Raw genomic sequence first — 26125 nt, forward strand, 5'->3', positions numbered from 1 at the left:
CTTACAGTATCCCTATTTGTACTGTTTGAAGTATTTGGATTCCTATCTCTAGGTGTTCTCTTGGGGCCTAACTTAAATTATTTTTCCAATTGGCTTTTTATTTGAACGCACGAGTGTTAGTTTAGTAAAACGTGTGAATATGTCGAGGCTTAGGCAGTGATGAGTCGTGTTACTTGACAGCCTTGGGATCCCGAAAGAGTAGTTTGTGGGTCGATGTCAATAAAGTGTTCATTTTAATATACATCATGACAACACGTTATAATCGATCTGGCTTACCATCCAATGAAGGAGCATATTAAAGTTGATGGCTGTCACGTCAAGAAAGTGTTTACAGTTTACTAACTGAAGTATTGAAGTTCAGTTGATTGTTCATTGTTAAAAATTTATCAACATGACAACTTTGGACATGCGATCTAATTGCTATTCAAGGTATGTCGGGAACTTTTATTCCATTTATTTTATTATTACTTTCTTTTCATTTCATATGCTTTATATCCAATATGAATATATTAATTTTTTTAATCTATAGAACTAAACCGTCGTTTTATCGGACACAATTTGCTTTTAACATTTTCGAGAAGTGTAGATTTTTTAATCACATTGTCGACAACGCATTGCAAAAAAAAAACAAAACAAAAAAAAAACAACAAAAAACAAATAAAAAGAACCCCCCCCCAAAAAAAACAAAAAAAAACAAACAAACTAACAAACAAAAAATAGTTCATATGTATATGCCAAGTAAATATTAGTATATTTCTTACACAAATCTGTGTACAAATTAAATTACATTTAAAGCCTGTAATACAGGTGTTGTTTGAATCATTGTTTAACTTTTGTTTGTTTGTCTTCCTTGCTTGTTTGTTTGTTCTGGTCTGATCATTGCCAGTGCATTGTATGGGGTGTTTAAGTAGTACATTATATAAGAATCATGCAAAATGATATATCTGATATTTTGTTTAAAATGATATAATTAACAGAAAATTACATTTTCATAGAACCCTCGTTCATAAGAGATAAAATCTATGTAAGAGTAATTAAGGGAATCATGATTCTAGCAGAAATAAAATAATGTAACCAAGGACCAGGCGTGGAAACGAGACATACACAAAAAAGAACATAAATAATCATAATAATACATACAAAGTAACAAAAGTGAATGAGCAACTCGGACTCCTCTAATAACTAGGAGTACTGACTAGGTGCACCGGTATGTTAAACGTTCTCTGCTTTTGTAGAAACACATGCCGAGTTGTTCATAAAAGTGAATTCCGGGGTAGACGAAAAGGAAATGAAAACTGTCACGCTGATCAAATCGGTTTTGATGGTGCAGATGGATACACTGTAACGATCCACGGGTTAATGATGACGATCATAAAACTTCTGTAGTGATGACTTCAATCTTGCAGCAATATAAACCTATTCCAGAAGCATAATTATAAGAAGTCTAGCGCGATACAAAACGTCTGAGTTGTTACGGCAAGCTCTGGCATAACCTATGAGTTGTGATATGAAAACTCAATACGCAGGTACTGAAGGTATATTGCCACTGATGAAAGGAAAGTTGACAATACGGAATGAAAAGACATTGCATTTGTCATAAAATATGTCAATTATGATTAATAGTTTTCCTTTTCCATCGATCTCTAAATGTAGGTAAAGATATGAGGCTAACTTCACAGTGTCTGTACTATCCTTTATCTCAAGTTCATTGATGTAGATGCGATGTATCTAATCGCCCAAACTAGGATTGTATAACGATAATATGTCTTCTTTATAGCGGAAACTGAGATTAAAAGATCTAGATAAAAATGTTTCGTCTTTTGGATCAGATCAGTTTTAAGGTTAAATGCATTGTAGAATATAAAATCAAGATAGATAACACTATAAATAACACTAAAATTCAACAGAAACTATTGGATTTTCAATTTGAATTCACTTCTAAGAGCTGACAGATTGGAATAAATCATGATACATTTCATCATATAAACCTATAAAGCAACTTAATTACAAAAATCGAAATGTCACGACGTTCTTGGGGTGTATCACATTTTACAGCATTTGAATGATTCTTACAAAGACTGCTACTTACGCAGTTTTAATGGGTACAACATATTTGTCATTTGTTTTCATCACCTTATCTCTGACCTACAATTAGAAATCGATGGTAAAGGAAAACTATTGACCAATATTTACGACAAACGTGACGACTTTCATTGCTTTCATCTGTGGCAACATCCCTTCAGCACCTGCATATGGAGTTTCATATCACAACTCACACGTTATGCCAGAGCTTGCATACAGAAGTTTTATGGTCGTCATCATGAACTCGTGGATCGTTATGGTGTATCCATCTGCACCATCAAAACTAATTTGTTGAACGGGTCATGGTTTTCATTTCCTCGTTTGTTTACCTCGGACTGGACTTTTAATGAGCAACTTTGCGGGTGTCTCTAGAAAAGCAGAGGACGCTTACCCTACTGGTGCACCTGGTCCATGCTCCCAGTTTTTAGTGGAGTGCTTTTGTTACTTTGTATGTATGATTTTAGTAACTTTTTGTTCTTTGTTCTGTATGTCTTTTTTCCATATCTGGTCTTTGTCCCTGGATTGCATTCTTTTGATTACCGCTATAACCTTGGTTCCCTTGATTAGATGAAAACATGGGTTACTTTTGTATATTTATCTAAACATTTTACAGAGTAAAAATGATATTCGTCTTCAGTCTTCTTTTGATTTTCGATAATTTTGACATAACTTTTTATTCCTTTTAACATAATAATATCACCAGCCTCAATGTTTAAACTGTGAGCTTTCTCTTATACTCACAAATGATTTGCGAAAATAATTGTGAAGTGATAAGATTACATAGGGCATTGCTCTGAAATTCGATATAAATTGGTATAACTATATAACAATACAATTTAAGTGGAATTTCTCAGCAATGCATCAATTGTTCCTTTTCTTAATGTTACAAAATATTACAGCATTAGCTCAGCATATTTAAGGAGTTAGTAGACTTAGGTTACAGGCTTTAACTCTACTTGAGTACGTTTGTGCTAACCATTTCACATAAATTCCATATCACATTGAGTATCATAGATCGATTACAATAAATATCAAATAAATGCTTGAAATGTTTAAAAGATTAACTATGATACAAACTTACCATTGATTTTAAGACTTGACTACCTCGTTAGTTAAGCATATTAAGAAATTATATAATTTCTTTTAGAATGATCTTCAGGTTCAATCAAGTCATTAATCCTTTCAATTCGCTTAGTATACTTTGTTATACCATTGTGGAAGTTTAATCTGCCTCAGTGTTCTACAAGATTTTTCCGGGGACTTTCATGTTTTGACCAGAGCCTCAATAGTGGTTACTTTGATTTCAACATCAAAGGAAGATAATACTTCTTAGTGATTTTCTTTTTCCTTACACAAGTTATTGTTGTTAAATAGAATGAAGCAGAATCATAGTTGTGCGACGAGAAAAATAGTAAAAGACAAACGCTATTAAAATCACACATAGGAAAAAACATCGCCAAAAATACAAAGAAAGTAAATACTAGAACTTTGAAAGGTGTGGAAATATGTATGATAAAATAAAACAAAAAGGTCATATTTATACTGAAATATATAGCGTTTGTTTCGTGTTACACTTAAATTTTGTTTAGTTTGTTTATTATCAATCTTCATTTTTTTTTAACATTTATTCATCTCGAATGGCCTGGTTTGTAGAATCCCAAAACAGTATGAAAGCAAATACTTTATATAATCTCATTTTTATACTTCGTTCCCTCCATGCAATCAGTTCGTAAATTTTCATTAGAAGTTTTTTTAAAGAGGCAAAGCCCCTCTAAATTGGACTAAATGAAGCAAACGAAGCATCATTTTTTGTAGAAAATTGTCATTCCTACGGAAATTAAACCATAAACTTAATCAACAGCGCTTAATTTGTTTTTCTTAGAAAAGTAGATTAAATCTAAGAATGTTCATGATAATTTTTTTTCACAATATTGGATTTTCACAATAAATTATATGATAACAAACGACAAGATATCTGAAATCAGAAAACGTTTCAAATTAGAATTCAGTGCATATATGTTCAGTTCCTGATAATGTGGCATCTTTTCCAACACGGTGCCCCACTATGGTTTGCGGTCAGGTTTTCCGTATTATAGCCTGACAACCCCAGCATGTAATACGCCAGGGGTACCCCATTCCACCACCTGGGGCACACATCCCAGTTGCTCTGTGGGCAGAGCGCCCTAGCCCCCGGCTAGGATTCTGAGCACTATTTAGTCGCCTTTTACGACAAGCTTAGCGTTGCTGCAGGCCTATTCTTTTAACATCCGGACCTGCACGGGGCGGGAAATGAAAGAGGGAAACTTTAATTGTTAATTTGTCGTCCATCATTTTTTTTTCAGCTTTACTTTTATTTTTCTTTTAATAGTTTTTCAATATTTCTTTACGTATTTTGAATTTTGCAAAATTTAAATTATTATTTCTTTGCAAGGTATTGGCAAAAGCTTCACATCATAAAAACCTAATGAAGGCAATGTGTGGAACCATATTAGAGATAAGCGCTTTTTTATTTAGTTATTCTTTTTGTTCGGAAAGAGTTCTGAAAATAAGGATTTTGAAGCACTTTCGAACAAACATGTAGGCAGTTGGGCCATTAGACAGACAGACGTGTACATGTTTTAATTATAGGAAAATAGCAATTGAAAATAAAACGAATCTCCATAGAGAAAACAGTGTAACATAAAGCATCATTGAATCAAATGGCAAAACGAAACAAAAAAAAATGTGTACGTTTGAAAATGTCATAGAATATTTATTTGATTTTGTGAGCGACATCTCTAGTTACGTGTTTACTTGGTCGTACTTCAAATTATCATTTTGGTTGTTTGAACATGCATGAACAATATCAGTACCATGAATCAATTCAAGTTTTATTGTTTGAATGTAAGTTCTACACCTTAAATATATTTCCATGTTGTTTTTTTTGAAGAGATTAAATGTACATAGACATACTATAGAAACACATTTATTTTCAATACAATTGATCAAGTTTTGGTATATAATCTCAAGCGATAGCTGGGCCCTGTCCTTGGACGTTTAAAAATGAAGATCAAAAACAAGTTATTTGACTTTTTGTGGCATTTTAAATTATGCATATGATCAATAACATATATCTCGTGCTCCATAAAATGTGATTGATTCCATTAATTGACTACAAGACCTTTTAAGATTATATCAGGGGAGTTCTGTCAAATTAGTGGAAATCTCTAGTAAAACACACGAAATGAACGTCCGTTTGAACGCACGACAGAAGCTCATGTTTTAAGAACAATCTCAGTATGTTGCGTACATTTCACGATATACAGCTTCTTTCCAGTCAATTATCAAACATATCAATGATGAAGGTACTTTAAAATGCATCGATAAAATTACTAGTAATGTAAATTGTTTCGATGTTTCTTAAATTTGACAAAACGTTGCATATTTTTTTGGATCACAACTTACATTGTGAAAAATCTTAAGATTCACATGTTCATTCCACCTGCTGGTAAAAAGATGGGCGCATGTTGTGCACGCCCCTCTGATTGCGACAAAAATTCTTGTGTTCCTGATGACACAGGAAGTCCTGCGTTCACAGAATTAGTGTCTAGAAAGTAGCAAATACTAAACTTCCGTACAAAATAACAGTGCGATCGAACTGCTAACAAAATGACCAATGGTCTCTGTTCCAAAAAGTATGGGAAAGATTGTTATGTTCTCCAATTGTTTATAAGCGATGATTTTATAGACGGTTTTTAGTATATCTATAAACCTGCTGAACAGCAAATTGACTGACAGGAAGGAAAACCCTAACAGAACAGTACAATTGAAAGAGTAAATACATTGTAAAGTGGTTTAAAACCCAATTGCGACAGTTCGAACTTTTAAAGCCGAAATCAATCCAAAAATGACAAAACCTGAATCTAATGCAAAAGTAATCAGTCGAATTGCATCAGATGTGAATAACATCGACTTTGCAGCGTTTGACAGTCAAGTAAACACTCCGGTTTAAAATTTAAACGAAGTGCAATCCCATCTCTTCAAAAGTCTTGAAGGAAAAGCTCCCCGGCTTTGACCCACAAATATCGTTGCGGACTATGTGAACAACCATTCCTTACTTGGCCCCGTTGTAGTCACTGGAGATTTCAACACGAGTTGCAAAATCACCGACTAAGATAAAACAATTGTTCAGAAATCCTGGTATTTACCGAATTTGTTCGTTGAAATAATATTGTACCTGTGAATATATCAACGATTACTGACAACACTACATTTACCTTCATACCTAAAAAACTTTTTAGGACCTTTTGCTTTCTTATAGAGACCCTTGACTATTTCCTATAAGGCGAAAAACATTCCAACGAAAATTTTGTTGAAGACACATTTAGTCTGACTTCAGATCACTTACCGATATGGCTGCAGCTACGTCTACCGCTGGTTATAATTACTCCTGGTAATGCATGTAACACTATGACATGGCCGTCATGGTAGATAGCAACTGATTATACTCTGCCAAGGTACAAGGAGAGTACAGATGAGAGATTTGTTGTCGATGTCAATAAAAAATGCAGATTGACTCTTTTTTAAGGATAAATTAACTAATACGCTTCTTTCGTGTGCAACTGTTTCTCTTAAAACTTAGTTTTAATTCATGGACAAAACTTTACTGGAACACTAAATTTAAAAATGCGCATAAACGTGACAGTATGGCTCGATGCAGATGGGTCGATAAATGGAGTCCAAGAGGCTCATTTCCTGGCTAAAAACAAGCCAACAATCAGTTTCGTAATCAGCAACGATTAGTGTATAATAATCACATGATCAATACTTACCGTGAGGTTGACGAAGCAGTCGAGTACAATATCAGACAATATTGGAGCATATTACCATGCACAAAAAGCGGTAATGTAACTCTATTCCAGAAATTCATTTTATGACAAATAAACAGGACACCGGAAGCATCTTAATTTCATTCACAGAGGTGTCTACAAGCCGCGGACGCTAATAAGAACTTCGATGAAGCATTAAGTAACAAAGTGTCTAGTTTTATAAAAGGCACCCTTCCCTTGAGGCATGTGCAGTGCTAACTTTCAGGAGGGGAAATTAAACTTACTGAACTCGATCGTTACATGTACTAAAAAAACCGAAACTTCGGAAAGCAATAGGTCATGATAAGCTTGAACGAGCATTTGAAATATTCTAAGTTACGAGAAGTCATTGTTTCAACTCAACGCATTTGTTCGTATAGGTCACAAACCGTACACTTGTAAACTAAACTATGAATGTCCGAAATCACTACATTTTGTTTTCCAGTAACTGTTGGAATGTGTACTTAAGAATCGTCTCTCAACAGTTCTTGAAGACTACCATATTCCACAACAACAAGGGTATCGAAGTAATTGCAACTGTGGTTAAATCTGCGGATTTAATCATCTTGGAAAACGAAAGAAATGTTTTTCATGATCTTCTAATTTTATAAAAATATAACCTGTCGGTCTTGGTAAATGACCATTTATCACTACCGCTTAAGATAAGTCAAGGAGTTAGACAATGTGGTGTGCTTTCGACTCTTTTTTATTTAGTCTTTATCAATGGAATAACACAAAATGCGAGGAACTGCAAATATTCTCACTGTTTTTACATAGCCACTCAGACTACAAGTCCTCCTGATTTATGCTTATAATTATTCGATGAAGGGAAAGGTTTGAATTTAACCCTGGCAAGTCAGAAGTGATGAGATATTGTAATGAAAATAATAGCTTTAAACTTTGACATGGACATATCTGTGAACATCTTGAAATACATCGATGTAAAGACACATCATATAGTTTCAGTGTCCATCAAGCCTGCAGAGGTTTTAGTATTGTCGGTACCGGATTCTCTATTAAGTGTTCATTAAGCCTGTACTACACAATCATCGTCCTGGAACTTCTTTAGTATGTGGCCTGTACTGCACAATCATCGTCCTGGAACTTCTTTAGTATGTGGCCTGTACTACACAATCATCGTCCTGGAACTTCTTTAGTATGTGGCCTGTACTACACAATCATCGTCCTGGAACTTCTTTTCGGTGTGAGTTGAGGACAGGACTAAACGTCAAAGATATTTTGGCACTTGATCCTTTCCAATATTCTATAGTTAAACATATTCAAGGCTTCAAAATACCTTCAAACATGTGCGAAAGTATGTTAAATCTAGAAAGACTACATATGACTCTTGAAAGAGTAATCAAGAGCACCAAAGTTATAGCGGTAATCAAACGAATTTAATCCAGGGACAAAGACCAGACATGGAAAACAGACATACACAACAAAGAACATAAATCAACTAAAATCATACATACAAAAGTAACAAAAGTAAATGAGCAACTCGGACTCCACTAAAAACTTGGAGCATGGACCAGGTGCACCGGTAGGGTAAGCATCCTCTGCTTTTCTAGAAACACTCGCCGAGTTGCGGGTGTTTCTAGAAAAACATCAAATGATCTTTCTAAAAAATCACTGTCAAATAGATACAAAAGTTCTTACCAAACATATTTTAGTGCATAGATTAATCCAATTATTTAAAGATACAGAAATTTTAATTGATACGAAACCTTGTTAATATTTTGGCGAAATACTCTCCCTTGAACTACCTCAAAGAACACATTTTTATTGGTATTTTCCCACCCACATATCTGTTGGAGAACCTTGTGAAAGATACTATAAAATACGAAAAAGGCCGGAAAAGGTTAGGACGAATGAGAAATGACAGTGATTTTTCTTGATTCTTTAAGCTAACGTTAGATGCACCTAATGACCTCAATTGTCGATTCGTTAGACATAGTGGAAGGCTCAAAATTGGGAAGCAAATTGCTAAACTATGGTATTTTCCAGCATAAAATGGACGGTGTCATTTATAAGGAACCCAGTACAAGATATTTTATGTCACAAAATAATCCAATGTGAAGTGCTATTATCTCATCAACATTTGCTAAATGGTCGTTTATACGAACTTTTGGGAGTATCTCTTGCTAATAGACTTCTTCAACGATCTCAGGAAAACTGTTCGTCTTATACTCGGCAAATAGACCGAAATTGTAAACACTGCGATGCCTTTTAACTGTCTACATGTTTTAAATGAATGCTTTTCATTTTGAAATTATGAAAATCGAAACATTTTTATTCTTGAATCGTCGATGGTCTTATGACACTTGAGACATTTTTATATTAACCTGATGTAATTGATCTTTGAATTTCTTTACGTTTAATCAGTTAATAACTTATTGGAGGAAATAGAGTATCATGAATATCACTTGACATTCCTTGTGCGCATAATCGCGGAAAGAGTAATCAAGGAAACCAAGGTTCGAGCGAAAATCAAAAGAATATTATTCAAGGATAAGTCAGGAAAAACAAAACACGCAACAAAGATCCTGAAATAACCAAAATCGCAGGTACAAAGACAAAAATGTAAAAAAGTAACTCGAACTCTACTTAAACAATAAAATATTGAAATGCCAAATATCTATTTAAATCAAACATTTACAATGCAAAGATTTGAACCGAGATCATCGTGGTACGGTAATCACTGATTGTGTCTTATAGGCAAACTTTGCTTCATGCGTAACGTTTGTTTTATTATGTAAACATACGTTATCGGTATCGTGCTTCGTTCTAACATTTACTCATGTTTTCGATTTATTTCCGTTTTATAAATAGAAAACCTTTTTTCACTTAAGAGACTGTCCATGTAAAGACCAGGCAGTGGGTGGCACATGACAGATTTTGTTTTCAAATATTTTCATGTATTTCACATCACAAATGCACACTTTCTCAAAGGTGAATGTTGGTTTTTGATTATCTACAACAGTGAACGTAAAAATAATATGTAGAAAGCAATGACATTCATGAAAAAGGGAGATAACTCCTTATTATTATGCTACTTTAAAATCATTTTCTGAGCCATCAATTGTCGACTCAAAACGAACTTTTTGTTATACATATAGTATATACAATACATTGAAACAAACAATTCAGTGGGATAAAATCCTGTGTCAATCTTATTAAGTGATCTGCCTGATATTTACATGGACAGCTTTTTAAAACATTCCAAGGGATGGGCAAGTGCACTTTTGATAAATTTCATTTAATTTTCTATTTTCAGTTGGGTAATAGGTTGTCGTATACATATAACACTCTCTTGTCTTTTAATGATCATTATTATTTGTTGGGTTAGCTTTTATTGTTGACATGTATGTTAACCGGAGTTACAACTCGTCCCGTAATCACAATTTTTTGTTTCTTAATTTGGTGGTGCTTCATCATCGATACATAACCAATACATAAGTTGGAACCAGTGACAAACGATTGATTTGTAAGTGGAGTGCTTTTAACTCAGTTGCTCCTTTTTGTGCATTAAGCATGCTTTTTTCATGGTTGCAGAGAAGATTTTCTAGAAAGAAATGTTAACAAAATTAGAAGTAAGTACTGAAAACACAAAATTTTAAGAAACAGTCAAGGGAACCAAGGTTGTAGAAGTAATCCGAAGAATGTAATCGAGGAACAAAGACCAGACATTGAAAACAGGCATACACAACAAAGAACATGAAGTAACTAAAATCATACATACAAAGAAATAAAAGCAAATGAGCAACTCGGACTCCACTAAAAACTGGGAGCATGGTGCAGGTGCACCGGTAGGGTAAGCATCCTCTGCTTTTCTAGAAACACCCGCCAAGTTGCTCATAAAAAGTCAAGTCCGGGGAAGACAAACGAGGAAAGGAAAACCATGACACGTTGAATAAATCAGTTTTCATGGCGCAGATGGATACACCATAACGATCCACGAGTTCACGATGACGAACAGAAATCTGTAGTGAGGACTTCAATCTTGTAGCAACATAACCCTGTTCCAGAAGCCTATTTGTTAGAATTATTGATATGAACACTCCATACGCTGGTGCTGAAGGAATGTTGCCACAGATGAAAGGAAAGTTGACAAGTCTGAATGAAAAGTCATCACGTTTGTCGTAAAGTTTGGCCAATTTCCTTTACCATCGATTTCTAGGTGTAGGTCAACATATGAGGCTGACGTCAAGAATTGTTTCTTTCGAATTGGACAAGTTTGGTTTGAACGCTGTATGTCGTTCTTGATTTCGACATGCCATTGCTAAACTTTTTTTCCGTATATCAGGTCTATACAAAATAAACCACATTTTTTTTTGTAACAGCAGATTCAATACGAGTACATATGAAAGTGCGTTTCAATTTTTGGCAGGAAATTTCAGTTTGTTTTCTCATACCAATCGTGAACAAGAAAAACAAACTTAAATACGACAGTTAAAAGTAGGGGTAATAAACTCGGACTTCGTCGTTTTAGTGCTCTTTCTGCAAATTAGATTGTGGCTTTATGACCCTGCAATAGTTTGCATATATTGGAAATTGTAGTCAATCATCTAGAATAAAACAAATGCTACCTATGCATGCACGACATAACAAGAAATTGTTTCTATGTCATCAAGATGTTATCATGTGTCTAGACTCAGATGATACTCCATTTTCTCAAATGACAATCCTACTTCAATAGAAATTGATTGCGATGCTTCCAGCAAAGACTCTGTCTTAGTCTAAAACGATCATTTATCAGTGTTTATATTATAAAATACCCTATTGTCACAGAATAATGTATGATCCATTACACGTATGTGAATAATAGCTACCTAACAATTAGACTGTCCGTCTACATAAACCTTCTATTATCTCTTCAGGGTTTTCAGGGTTATTCAAATAAAATGGTTGCCTCTCTTTATTGAGGATACAATTGGAAAAGTATTAAATGTAAAGAAAAATCAATACATATGCATCACTTTTTCCTGGATTTTTCAAATAATTTAACAGTATTTAAATATAATGGAAATTATTTCAAGTTTTAGTCAGCTCACTTTTTCCTATTTATTTGCTATTTTCTATAATCATTTTGATTATAACCTCGTCTCTTTAATAATTTGATTATACATCTTGAAGGCATGGTTTGACGACTTGAAAAAGTTTGTTTAAAATTTACCCAGTAACAATGTAATTATAATTTAAGGAAGGTGTCATATATCTTACACTCCTACATCTCCCTCTATAACGAAGTAGTGAACCATGCTAAATTCATTTTTACAAAAACCTCACAAACGCTCATAATTTGTAGGAAAACCTCAAACATGCTGTTGTCCTTTAACGTAGTTTATCAGGATATTTGAAAAACACACGGCGACGGAAACAGTTAATTTAGGAACCATAAAGCTGTCATTATTAGATTTAATCGCTACAAGGAAACTATTCTTTACGAGTTCCCTTTGACAAATTATCTGAAGTAACTGATTTACGTTTTAGTTTCAAGGTTCACAAACAAGAAATTAAGATAGCTTAATTGAATTGTCCACGTCTGCATTCATGACCATCTTCACCGATCGACCCAAATAAGAGCGCCTTCTATTAAGTAAATTGGCTCATCAATCAACCAATGGACGATTATGATCTTGTATAAATTGGATTTTTTTCTTTTGCAGTTGAGGACATAAATACTATCTTACCATAAAACGACATCAAAATTTTTTAATGTTAGATATTGAAGTTATGTTTTATTATTAGTACTTTTTGTACTTTACATAAATTGTATACTATTTTTTTCATGAAATGTTCTTTTCATATTATTTTTCATTTGTGTTTTGTATATATATATAAAATTGTTTTTGTTTTGTTTTTGTTTTTGTTTCATTTGCCCTTTGTGTATATCATTTGATTTGCTTGTCCTAGGGGACATGATACTTTACATTCACAAGTAACAATAATAAAAATAATAATAATAATTACGTTTTTTCATGTTTTTACAATACTGTTGACTATTTTCTTTTAACAGATAATTATTTTTACAATGTAAATCAAATTTAGCAGCTATTTTCATTACGTCGTTCAATTTCCGTAAGAGATATTTTATTGTAAAACGACTTATTCCCGGTAATTGTATTTCGCAGTTTTGTCTTGGTTACGAAATAAGCGAAAAAAGATTGGTTTGCAATATTTGAAAAAGAAATAAAAAAACATTACTCTAGTTATATCTTCTTTTACACGTAACTTTCAAATTGACCTATTAAAACCCCGTACGATATCCGTTTTAAGGATACTCAAAGTGTTCAACACTCAGACAACAAACGAAAGAATAGAGGAATAATGAGACATTTATGTATGTCTAAACAGGGCATGGTACGTAGAATATTGGTCTAGTAAAACACATCTTATCCTCTCTAGGGGACGATTTAAAGTTATTAGAGTCTATAGATGTACATATGAGGTTTTAAGAGAAGTCTCTAAATAACTAATTATTTACCATCACAAGGAAGTGTTTTTTTACACAAATTAAATTAACGGATGTAAGTGGGCGCCGGATACAAGTTCTCTTTAACTCTCTCACTGTTTTGTACATTTGCAATGATCTGGAAAAATGTTTTCTCCATATTTGGTCTGGGTAATTGGCTTGACTAAATGAATTTTGCCACTATATAATCCAAAATGACCATTAAGGTAAATACTTGTTTTTGCTTGAGTAGCATATTTAGTTAATTTGTGACAAGAATAATAAATAAGTAAAAAAAGTATACATTTAGGGTAAAATGGAACTAAATACAAATAAAATACAAATAAATTGCATTGAAATATAAAATGTGAGGCCTTAATTTTCGGAGTTACGGCCTTCGTTAGGGGCAACAAATTCTATTGATTAAGACTGTGCACGCAGACAGATCAATTCTGAAGGGCCCATTGTATCTACAGTCTTGGAAGATATTCTTCACATATGGTACTTTTTGCCCTTGAAGACGGCCTTAAGGCCGAAAATTTATCATCGGATAAAGTTTCAAACACTAATGTACCAGACTTGGAACATACATTGTCGATGGAAATGGTGGGTTAAAACAGGTTTAATATGGGCTAAATTGCCCGGGTAATGCAATACAAACAGTTGGGACAAACACAGATACGGTCGAACACATGTCTGGATGTTTGAACACTGGTATGTCCATTAAATTAATCTTCTTTTGACAACCAAACATTTGATAAAAATATGTTTGTTTAAAATGTTTTCCAACATTTCCGTTATATTTGCCTTACCATATTTCCATTTACATTGGCTTCCAACTTAATTTTTATCGAAGTGAGCTAAAATGCAAGTATTTTAAAGCTTAATTTTCTAAAATGATTATCTATTTGTTCATAAGATGTTTGATTGTGTTGCTTATACAAATTTGCGAGCCAAAAAAATCGTCTTACAAAAATAAAACTTACTCAAAAGTAAGATTGAGTGAATATCATAAGTAAGGAGGAATATCCGGTGTTACTAAACAATAAATACTGAAGCAATTCTTAAGAATGCATTTGAACAGCTTTAACATTAGAAATTCACTGTCTCCGATAATTGTACCGTTATTGGTAATTACAAATGTCTTGTTAACACGTCATGTTTGGTTGTGTTTGTGTTGCCCTTCAATCATTGAAAAGCAATTAAACGAACAGAATGAGTGTAAAAGAATTTATTTCACTCCAATTCGTATTGGATTTACACTTTCGTCGTTCTTTTTTAAAACTTAATTTTAAAAATGAGATAACCTATGAGTCAATGACATAAGCAAGCGACTACTTTCCACATTTCTTTGTCTGCCAACTACAACGAAAAACAATTTCACTTCACTGTTCTTTCGTTGCATATATAATAGTGTTTTTCAATTACTTGAAAGACACGTAAATAAAACTAACGTCTTCGATGTGAAAGGAATCTTCCAAACTTACATTAGATGGATTATTAAAAATCCTGAAATCAATAAGACATATGTCCTTATAGACTTTTAACTACAAGTACTTGGTGTTTTGTTGACCGAATAGTCCCATATGTGCATAGCAGATTACTCACTGTCCGACTGATACAAGCACTTCAATGATTTAAAGATCGCAGGTCAAATTCTTATAGATCACTGTTGTGAGGATATCGTCGCCTTTCAATAAGCAAACCATTATCGTTTTTCCCTATTTTTGTCCCTGGATTACATTCTTTTGATTACCGCTATAACCTTGGTTCCCTTAATTACTCTTTCTAAATCTTGTGGACTTTCCTTTCTAAATTGTGTGCTCGTTTTTTTTTTTGGTATCATGCATCGCGTTTGAATTGTCACTAATTTATCACATGAGTCAATGCTTTTCTACTTTGTGCCACTCCAAATTTTTGTTGTTGTTGTTTATTTATTTTTTGTTTTTTTTTTGCTCATTTTGTTTTTAAAATATAATTAGTTGAATTATATTCGAAAATCTTTCTTCGGTCCAAAATACTTTTAGATAGTAACATATCATTCTAACCGTTGAAGTAATTAAGATGTAAATCACTGAAACCTTATTTTATCATTGTTTTACCACGGGCTGGCAATTTATGTCGCATTGTTTTACCCCGACCGATAGCGTGTTTCCGTGATTTATTTCGATTCTAATAGGACTAGTGTCTTCATATCTTTGAATAAACGCAACCCATGTGTTGCACGAAATGTTGGTCGTGTGTATCACCTTTTTACCGTGGCCGTGGTCTAAAGAGCTTTAAAGCACGTCATATTAGAAATACAAATACACCCTCCTTCGTCTTACTTTAAATGAACTAGTTCAAGTAACATTGGTGAATTATTGAATAGATATAACTGAAAGTGTTCCATGTAGCATGTGCTATGTAAATAACTGTTACTTTTGCCAGCAATAAAAGACATTTTGATTGTTTCCATACATTAACACAATGGCGCTATTATCTATAATAACAGAACCCATAAATCTGCGGATATTGTTATGAATTGTGAAGGTTGTGTTTGCAACTCGATACTTCAATCAAATATATTTCTTTACGACCAATAACTTAAATTGACAATTACAATCAACACACATTTTGAAAGTGTTGTCGCTTTATTGCCATTTTACTTCAGTTCATTTTTACAGACAGTTAGAATGTTTTCTAGTATTTTATTGTTATGATTTATTTCTATGTCGTTGACAACAGCATTTTTTTAAAGTGAGGGGTTAACTCCAAATTAAACAGAAAAGTGTTATCTCGAATTTGTCAGTAATGCAATTCAGTTGTTAAAGGTTAAGATTTTGAAATTAACTTTCCACTTTGATAATGCTCATACACACTTTGACGTACACAAACACACAGTACGGGCACTTTTGTTTAGGAACTAGAAACTAGTATTATTGTATAACTGGCCAATCTGTTTTGGTGGTTGTCTAGAAAATTAGAGGACGTTTACCCTACCAGTGCACCAAGCCCATGCTCCCAGTTCTAAATGGAGTCCAAATCTTTGTATTTGTTATTTTATGTATTTCATGTTATGTGTGTCAGCCTTTCCTGTCTAGTCTTCATCTTTGGATAATATTCGTCTGCTTTCTGCTTGAAAATAGATTCCCTTGATTACTCTCTGATATATCTCTAGTAATGAAAGAGGTTTTTTAACAAAATAATTTTTCAGTCTTTACATTCCGCAGAAATCAGTTAAAATTGATAATGTTTTTGAGAACATTAACTTTTGCATAGATATATGACAATGTTATAATGACCGACAATACTGCATTGTACAATACTATTTTTAGAAACACACTAGTTTAGTATTTTGTTCAGATTCAAATAAGGTCAGAAATGTCAAGAAAATGATATATTTACTATGTACATTTATGTTATATTTATCATTGTATATGACATTATTTTTGTGGTTATTCTTTTTTTTTATCTCAACCACTTGAACGTAATATAACACTAGATTTAGATCGATCAACATGCATTGCATTTTATCCAGGTAGGAAAAAATCTATGTGCAGTTTGTGATCGTAGAATGGGGTAGCATTGTCACATTACTTTCCCTCTCTCTGATGTTTTGTAAAGCCATTTGTTGTATGATTGTAATGGAAAATAAAAGGTTCATGTTTCATTTTTGATAGACTGTTTTAAATGTTACTTACCTCGATTATGCATATAACAGTTTTAAGTATCAATGTATCCGGGCTACCAGTAGAAACAAATGTGTTATATAAAACTTTCTTTTTGATGTAAATGTACCAATGAATTAAAGAGAAATATCTCTTACGTAGAAATAAAAAAATGGATCTTCTGGTAATGTAATCAATGAAAAATTTCATAATAGAAGTACGCAGGATGTTGAGGATAATTGTCTTTTCCTTAAAACTTTGACTATATCTTACTTAACGAAGATAAATTGGTTTGTAAAAGCATGATATACTATTTGTAACAGTACATAAAATTTCCAATTAAAGGGAAATGTGTTTTCAATTGCTTTTCCAATGGTTTATGTGCTTAACGGTTGGTTTCAATTTTCCAGATTTACAGGAAAGGGTGATACAGTAGCTTACAAATCACCGTGGAGACACTATCATAGGACTTAAATAGCTTATGTAATTTTGTTAGCAATAATTTAATGCACATTTTTGTAAGAAAACTGTGTAATGAAGAACATAACATTTCGTATCAACTTTGTATAATTCTTGAAAATTGTTTTTACAATATTTGTAGTTTCATAGTTACATGAAACGTTTTGTAAATTATTATTTAACACGTCACAACAAGAAAGTCCAGGGCCAGTTGTCGCAACAAGGCCAAGTTTTAAGATTTCTGCCGAAAAATCATAAAGATAATCGTGAAAATACTAGATTGTACTGGTCCCTAGTATCACATCTTGCCTCAAAAGGGAACGACGAGATGTGTTATAATACTCTTCGACAAAACATGTTTTAAGAATTAATCAATGGAACCAAGGTTATAGCGGTAATCAAAAGAATGTAATCCAGGGACAAAGACCAGACATGGAAAACAGATGAGTTGTGGATGACTTTACTTTATAAATACCGTCATTAATTGTAATGTCAATGCACTTTAATGGAAGCATCATAAGAATTAAACAATCGTTAAATGAACAAATATATATTAAAATCATCGAGAACATGTGAATCAATATTTAATTTACGAAATAGTTGACAGATAAATTATTATTTTGGATGTAATACTTGTTAGAAATCTTTATAAGATTCGGAGTGAATGTGATTCATGCCTGAGGAAAAAGTAATTAAGGGAACCAAGATTCTGGTGGAAATCAAAATAATGTTATCCAGGAACAAAGACCAGACATAAACAAATAAATAAATACAATAAAGAACATAAAGTAACTAAAATAATACATACAAAGAAACAAAAGTAAATGAGCAACTCGGACTCCACTAAAAACTGGGAGCATGGACCAAGTACACCTGTAAGTTAAGCGTCCTCTGCTGTTCTAGAAAACCTTACCATATTCACTTTTCTGTCTAATTGAAAAACAGTTACAGACCACATAACCAGTCTTAGTTTGGTCCTTTGGTTGTAGCACTTTCGTGATAAAATTATATAGATTGTGTATGATATTGGCACTTTGGACAAGTTGCAATTCTTGATTTGGTTTGATTTGGTTGATTTTAGTTGGAGATGAATGTATGGTTTTAAATAAATACAGACTTAAATACAGAAATAACTAACGTTACGTAAATATATAGACCATACAGAAAGTCGCTTTTTAATTGGGTTTTTCTACATCATGAATCCCCCTACTTAAGGCAGTGTCTGAATTCTGATATAGACTGGTAGTCAAATGACATATGGCAAATTGATGAAAACAATCTTTGAACATAAAATTGTATCTACACCCCGGCAACTCTCTTACTTATTGATCTTTTAATGCACAAAACGGAAATATATAACGAATATTCTACTATTGATGTTCAGACAAGAATTATTTCATATTTTTTAAAAAGTTTTTCATTGTTTTATTGGTGAGGTATTGTTGTCCATTTGAAACTTATTTATTATTTATCTGTTTTTCTTCGTTTACCCATAGAATGAAATATAATACCAACCAAAATTGCAATATTGAATTAGGAATTTTTATATCTTGATAAAACCCCGAAATTGAAATATTTACAATTATTAACATAAAAAATTACCCATGAATAAACTACCTATAAAGTTGTTTGTTAGATACCATTTAAGGTCATTCAGGTCATAAGGAAAAGTAACGAGTTTTTGTTGAATTCAGAAAGTTGTGGCCTCTTATAATATGCCGTCAATTAAAACAATAATTTGAATTCAAGGCAATAAATGCACACTGAATCACAAAAATTGGCATAGATATGCTGCATTTCACAATATAAGAACATGCACACTGAATCACAAAAAGATATGCTGCATTTCACACTATAAGAACATTAATCTACTGGATCTCACATCTTTGTTGATAGAATTGCAAAAAAAGAAAGCAATAAAAATGAAATGAGACTTGAAATCAGATTTCTTATTATACCACTTACAGACATTATAAATATACTTTTCCATACTGTTATTACACTGACATAAATTGTGATTTTGAGTCAACTATGACAGCGTCTTTGAAAATGAAAATAAAAACCTTCAACTTAATACTTGAACATTACCCATTATAAAGAACAATTTCAGTTTAACTAAAATTAAAAAGTAAAGTCAAGCACGATTGGTAATTGAAAGGACACAATAGAGAAAGCTTTGTTAAACAGTTGTCTTACATTACATTACATTACCTATTATAGAATTATGCTACACGGGTTATCGATGATCACAATGAAAACAGTTGGTTTAATTTCTTTAAATTTTCCCTTGATGCCAATTTGAATCAATCCTACATTTCCCCATATATATTGACATTATGCTACATTCAACACGGGACAAGAATGGATGAACATCTATGAAGGTGCAGTGGAATTGATAATTATTAATTGAGGGAAGTGGAAGATTTATCAGAAGGCATACAATGCATTTCCCTAAGTATTTAAGTCACGTGGTCATTAAGTTTTAAAATAAGTATCACTGCGCCTTCATAGTTGTTCATCCATCCATCCATGGTCCCTGTCCGTATGTAACATAATATTGATTATTGATATGGGAATATGTAGGATTCATTCAGATTGCCATCATGAGATAAATTAAGGAAACTCAATGGCAATATACCAACATCTCCAGCCTATGGAGTACACATTTCACAGTCGAACCCTCAGACTTTCGTAATGCAAATAGGATATTCTTCCACAGTTGTTTTCTGAAAACAGTGTCTTTGGATTCAGATATCACTGGGTTTCTTCTTAAAGCTTCGGTATGTCTTTTTACAACGTTTTGTAAGTTTGGTAGAATGCAACGAATAAAATAAAACAAATATATACCAAACCAACAGTAATAACTGTTCCTGTCATTTATTTCTAGTCTGTTGATATGCAACACCAAAACCAAAGAGCAGTTTTCATGTACATGTATTTAAATATATGTTCAATATAATACTTTCATTGAAAGTTTTCACCTTTTTCAGGTTTTCTTCTGCCAACACCTACTGCGGTATGGCCGCCAACCAAACTGTCACAGGGGACCATTTGTTCACGTTCGCCAAATCCTACGCTTCATTCCATGGATATATCAGCATTTGTGTATGTGTGTTTGGAATTATCACAAACATTTTCAACGTCATTGTATTGACTAGGAAACACATGAGAACGCCTGTGAATATCATTCTGACAGGATTGGCAGTCTCAGATATCATAACAATGTTGTCTTATGTTCCATTTTCCATGCATTTCTATTGTATGTACCCGGATGTAAATAAAACGCCTGAGAAAAACAGTAAATCATGGATGACCTATATGACCTTTCATATCAACCTTGCTGCAACGACGCATACAGTATCTATATGGCTTTGTGTATTACTAGCTATTGTCCGCTTCATACATATTCGATCACCGACGAAAGCATTCGCCACGAGACGCAAGAGAATGAACCAGTCAAAAATATTGATCATTCTAATTTACATATGGTCGGCAATAAGTTTGATTCCAAATTATATGAGTAACGAGTTACAAGAAACCACTAACTTTGAAACTAACGAGACTACGTATGTACTACGGGATTTGAGACTTGGAAAGAATGATACCGATATTCTTGTCCTTGTGAATGTTTGGATGTATGCCGTTACAGCGAAATTAGTGCCATGTTTGCTCATGTCTATTTTTGGATCTCTTTTAATTTACAATATTCATGTAAAAATTCGACATCGAAGAAAAGTACTAAAAATATCTGGTGCCAACAGTCTCAGGCTGACAGAGCACTCACGAACGACAAAAATGCTAGTGTCTGTGATTATATTGTTTCTTGTGACCGAGCTGCCACAAGGTATATTAATCGTCTGCAGTGCAACCGTCAAAGACTTTTTTGATACTGTTTACTTACCGCTTGGTGACGTCATGGATATTGTGGCGTTGATTAACAACGCTGTTAACTTTATCCTTTACTGCACTATGAGTACGAAGTTCCGGGAAACATTTGTTCATTTATTTTGTACGTGTCATCTGCCACATTCTAGAGAACAAAGTGGATATACCTTAACTGATCGACTGGCCAAACTTGACTCGCATAGCAATAACAATGAACACCAGAACCATATGAATCAACAACTTTTGTGAAAGGTCACCACATGTAATCTCTATGGAGACCAATAAGTTTAACTATGATTTTTGCCAATTAATCATTTCGACACAACGCAAAGTTTTTACACTTTTGAGCATTAGACGTTTACTTAGCATTGTCTGTCATATCGGTTTTAAATGTCAAATAAGGACTTTAAGTTCCTTGATTAGGCAAAATCTATTATTCTGTAATACTAGCACATTTATTAAAAGTAGGTTTAAATAAGTTCAGTCTTAAGGGTGAACAAGTAATGATGTAAAGTTAAATGTCATTGTGTCCATTCCTTACTGGTGAAACCCTTATTAACCTCATTGCATGCAAATGTTTTCATTGGACGCAAAACATATAGGAATATTTACAAATCCATATGTCGAAACTTGTCTTATCTTTTTCGTGGAAAATCTGTAACATATAAAGCTGATGCCATAGAATTTTTCATGGAACTGTTCTGGTCAGATAGGAGATTTTGTTCTTTAAATTTTGTTATTTGATATTTTTTGTACCTAATAACATTTTTTATCTGCTATGGGGCATGATTATTCAACCCAAAACCTGACAATTCACTCTTTTGGCCTTTTGTTCTGGTTTTCAGAGAGACTGCAGGAAATTTTTTTCGTAATTAATTTATAAATCATGGATTGATGGTCACTAAAACGGCAAAATGAGAATTGTTTTGATTGAAAAAAAAAACATCGACAATAAATTGGTAAACAGTAATTGAAATCATTGTTTTTAAGTTATATATATGAATTGGTAGTAACTTAATTAGGATATGATGTTTCAGTGTTCTTATATCTACTGTTAGACCTTGTCATATATTACTTTTAAAATGTTTTGAAACAGTATTTGAAATGTTTTAATAAATAAATCAGAAATAAAATCTGTGAATAGTCTGATATTTTTATATTTTTGGGGATATAAACAGAACTATAGATTCACCTTTCGCGCATTTAAGTTTCTATTTCTGAATTATACTTTTGAATATTACATCTTCTCAACATCTCGTATAAGAATTTTATGTGTATAATAAATTATACAAGCCGTATTATTACTTCAGTGTTTATGTTCAATGGTTTCCGAACAAAATTATAGTTAGCATACATATACTCTGCATTTTCATATTAATGAATATAAATAAAACCTGAATCATTCACACTCCAAAGATTACACGGTTCAGTATATCCATTATTTTCACAGATGCTGGGCTAAAAAACCGAACGGTCAGAAAAAAAAGAGAAATGACCATTGGAATATCTTTTTGATACATCTACGAACATTACCAGTATATCAAATGACAAGACATTTAATGGAATTGATTACTAATGTAACACATTATGAAAACAAATCAGGTGTTTGGATATATCCATCTGTACAATGAGAACCGATTTGTTCACAGTGTCAATTTTTCCCTTTGCTCTTCTGTCTACACAGGGTGTTACATTTTTAAATCGATGTTGGTTTTTAGAAATACAGATGACGTTTATCGTACTGCTGTTGTACCTGTCAAATGCTTCAAGTTGTTAGCAAAGTCTGGGTTCGCTTTGTGTGTGTTATTATGGTTAGATCGTGTTCTATGGTGTGCATTTTTGTCTAGTTGTGAACTGTGGATTATGTTCTTTTGATTGCTGGCCGAAGCTTGACTCCTTGATATCCACTTAAACCATTAAAAAAAGCATATCATATCATACGCATGAACATGACAATAAAAAACAAAAACAAAACAAAACTAAGCCTCCATAATCTTAATTAGTATAAGTAAAAATGTGTATAACAAATGCCATAAATATAATAACGGTAATTACTGCCAACACGAAGGTATAAGTTAAAATGTTCAAATTTAGAGACGGAATTGTGAAAGTGTTAAGAAAACACACTCTTAGTAGGAAGTATAAAAAGGTAATGAACAATTAAATAAAGAACAAGAAAAAAAGCAAACACACACACACACACACACACACACACACAGAGAGAGAGAGAGAGAGAGAAATGTAGACAAGAACCAATTCAAATACCTAAATGGACGCTCGCACTTGATTAAATAAGTGATGTATCATTTTTGGCTTGGTACAAAAAAAACCGGGATGTTGTCAAATCATCCGAGACTTACTAAGACTTGGAAAACATTTGATATGATATCGATATCAAGTCATCCGAGAAACCAATGATGTCTTGATACACGGGAGGCATATTACATATATCAAGTTTTTTTCGAGGGCCCTCCGAGGTTTTGATACACGTTAGGCCTTAAAATCGATATCAAGTCGTCCGAGGAGCTAATTTTGGTTTGGGCGAGGAATGTCAAGTCATCCGAAGAGCTAACAATTTTGGTTCGTGAACGGAATGCCTAGTTGTACGAAGAGCTTACAATGTCTGTGTAGAATCCAACAGTCATGGAACATTTGGACACTGGTTACAGCAAATGCAAAATTGGTTTTGACAAAACAAATTAAGAACAAAAACAAATGAATCAGTACTACTACCTCAGAAGATACAATTCGCCGACAATATGATTTATAGGGGAACGTTCAAATTTGGGGAATTTGAACTAACAGTTTATTATCTGAAAAATGCTCATGTTATGATGAGTGCTATTCAGTGAAAAAAAATCCATTTTCATTAATGCTATTTCCATTTCTCATTTTGAAATAATGAACTCTATAAATTGATGTCTCATCACATCTCTATCTGTAATGCCTTGTCCGAAGATCGCCAAAAATTACTCATGACAATATTCCATCAACGTATTTTGCATCCTGTTATGTTAAAGTAGTTATGCCTAACTAAGGTGTCCTTAAGATGCATCAAGAATTTGATTATACAGACATATAGAATAGGCCTTAATATTGTAGCTTATTAGGTTTCGATTTATTATACTACTTTTTCGATAAACAACCATCTGGACTCCATTCATGACAAGTCGTATATAAAAATACCAAAGGGGCGCTAACCAGCATTCAGATCCTTCTGCCTGGTTCTTGTTCTTGTTCTTGTCATCAACAATTTTTCAGAGCATAATTAAGGTGGTGCCCTTTATTCCGCCATGTGAATTTTATCTAGGAACTGTCTTTTTGTTTGTTTAATCAGTAAATACAATGTGATGGCCAGAAAGGTAGTTCATTCTTCATGCATAAATTTTCTTGATACTTCGGTGGTTTTTTTCTATAAAAAAATGTTTGTATTTTTCTCATTTTTTTTTCAGACAGTGTTTGTTAGCCTATTTAAGTAAAACAGTAATTTGTAAATATGTGTTCTTAGGGGCTTCTATTAGTCTTTGTTTAATGATTCAGGATGATAGTCAATTTAATATGCCGCCATGTGCATGTGCCTAAATACATGTTATAGTGTGCCAACGCAGGGAAATATCGTATAGATGTCAAATTCATTCTACATGATACCACTAAAAAAGTTATTCAAGGAGATTGATCTGAACCGCGACCGAAAATCGCAGGAATAATCGTTGTTAGCACGGTTAAAATATATGCCAACTCGGAACTATTCAATTTCGAAACTCTGACTATAGGATGAATTGTGGTTAAACATCTGTTATATCACCGGTTCAATACTGTCTATTAGTCAGTTAGAACAACGTTTACCTAAAAAATCCACATTTACAAACGAATATATGTCAGTCACTTGCAAAATTTTGATTCATTGAGGAAGCAAGCGAGAACATTAGAACTCTTTATAGTACACACATTGTATTTTCTTTCAAGTCATTTGTTAATGTGTAATTGGTCAACCACATTGAAGAAGAATAAATTAGACAACAACAGTGCACTGATTTGACATAAACCTGATCTACGGATGTGCCTTAGAACTGCGGAAAAATGCTGGGCTGTGCCGACCATACCATATTCAAGCCGAATTGGTATATAATTTTATGTCAATTCAGTGTATTGTGATTGCCTTTACAATGTAAAGTTAAAATTAGAGCGGACAATCGATATCTTACAATAGAACATTCGTGACGTCACAACAGAAACGTTATATTCGGTGACCGTAAATCACTTTTTTTAAATATACGGTCAATGCATTTGGACTGCTCAAATAGAACGCTTACAGTATAAAGATTTTCAAAATTGCATTGAAACAGTCATCACGTGTATTTTCCCTGTTTCGTTTCCCACTGTTAATTGGCTATGCGTCTATTTGGCTGCTACCTACAGCTCTAAGTTCTTGTAAGTTATGGAATACCTTCAGGGAATGATAGATCGAAGTATGAGCTTTCGTCCGTCTATAAATTTTCCTATTTGATCTAATTTTGTGTCGTAATCTAGATAGATTAGTTGTTGTTTTATGTCTGTATCCACCGTGATGAATGTTACTGTCATGATCTGTGTCTAAATCGACTACGATGTGCACCGGAGCTACATAGAACATCATGCAAACATGATACTATTTATAATATCACAAAGAGACTTTAATTGATTCAAAAAAAGAGCATTTACTTCACATCATCACAAACTAAAAGCAGTTAATACAAATAATTAATTGA

General features: G+C 33.1%; 1 protein-coding gene across 6 annotated transcripts in view; it reads left to right on the forward strand.

The window, feature by feature from the left end:
* LOC148600768 (G protein-coupled receptor dmsr-1-like) overlaps nucleotides 1–22522 on the forward strand; it is a 98145-nt gene extending 75623 nt beyond the window's left edge. For 5 of the 6 annotated variants that reach the window (XM_088555872.1, XM_088555874.1, XM_088555878.1 and 2 more), the window contains one exon: nucleotides 20483–22522. In XM_088555872.1, coding sequence (XP_088411998.1) covers nucleotides 20483–21626 — 1144 coding nt within the window. In that variant the 3' untranslated portion in view covers nucleotides 21627–22522. Of the gene's footprint in view, nucleotide 1; nucleotides 430–20482 lie in introns of those variants that run through there. The other variant, XM_088555877.1, reaches the window with a different exon arrangement.
* The last annotated feature ends 3603 nt before the right edge of the window (nucleotides 22523–26125 follow it).

The sequence above is a fragment of the Perna viridis genome, chromosome 12 (assembly GCF_037379345.1).
Source record: "Perna viridis isolate PV_CMFRI_1.1 ecotype Kerala chromosome 12, ASM3737934v1, whole genome shotgun sequence".
Taxonomy (NCBI): domain Eukaryota; kingdom Metazoa; phylum Mollusca; class Bivalvia; order Mytilida; family Mytilidae; genus Perna; species Perna viridis.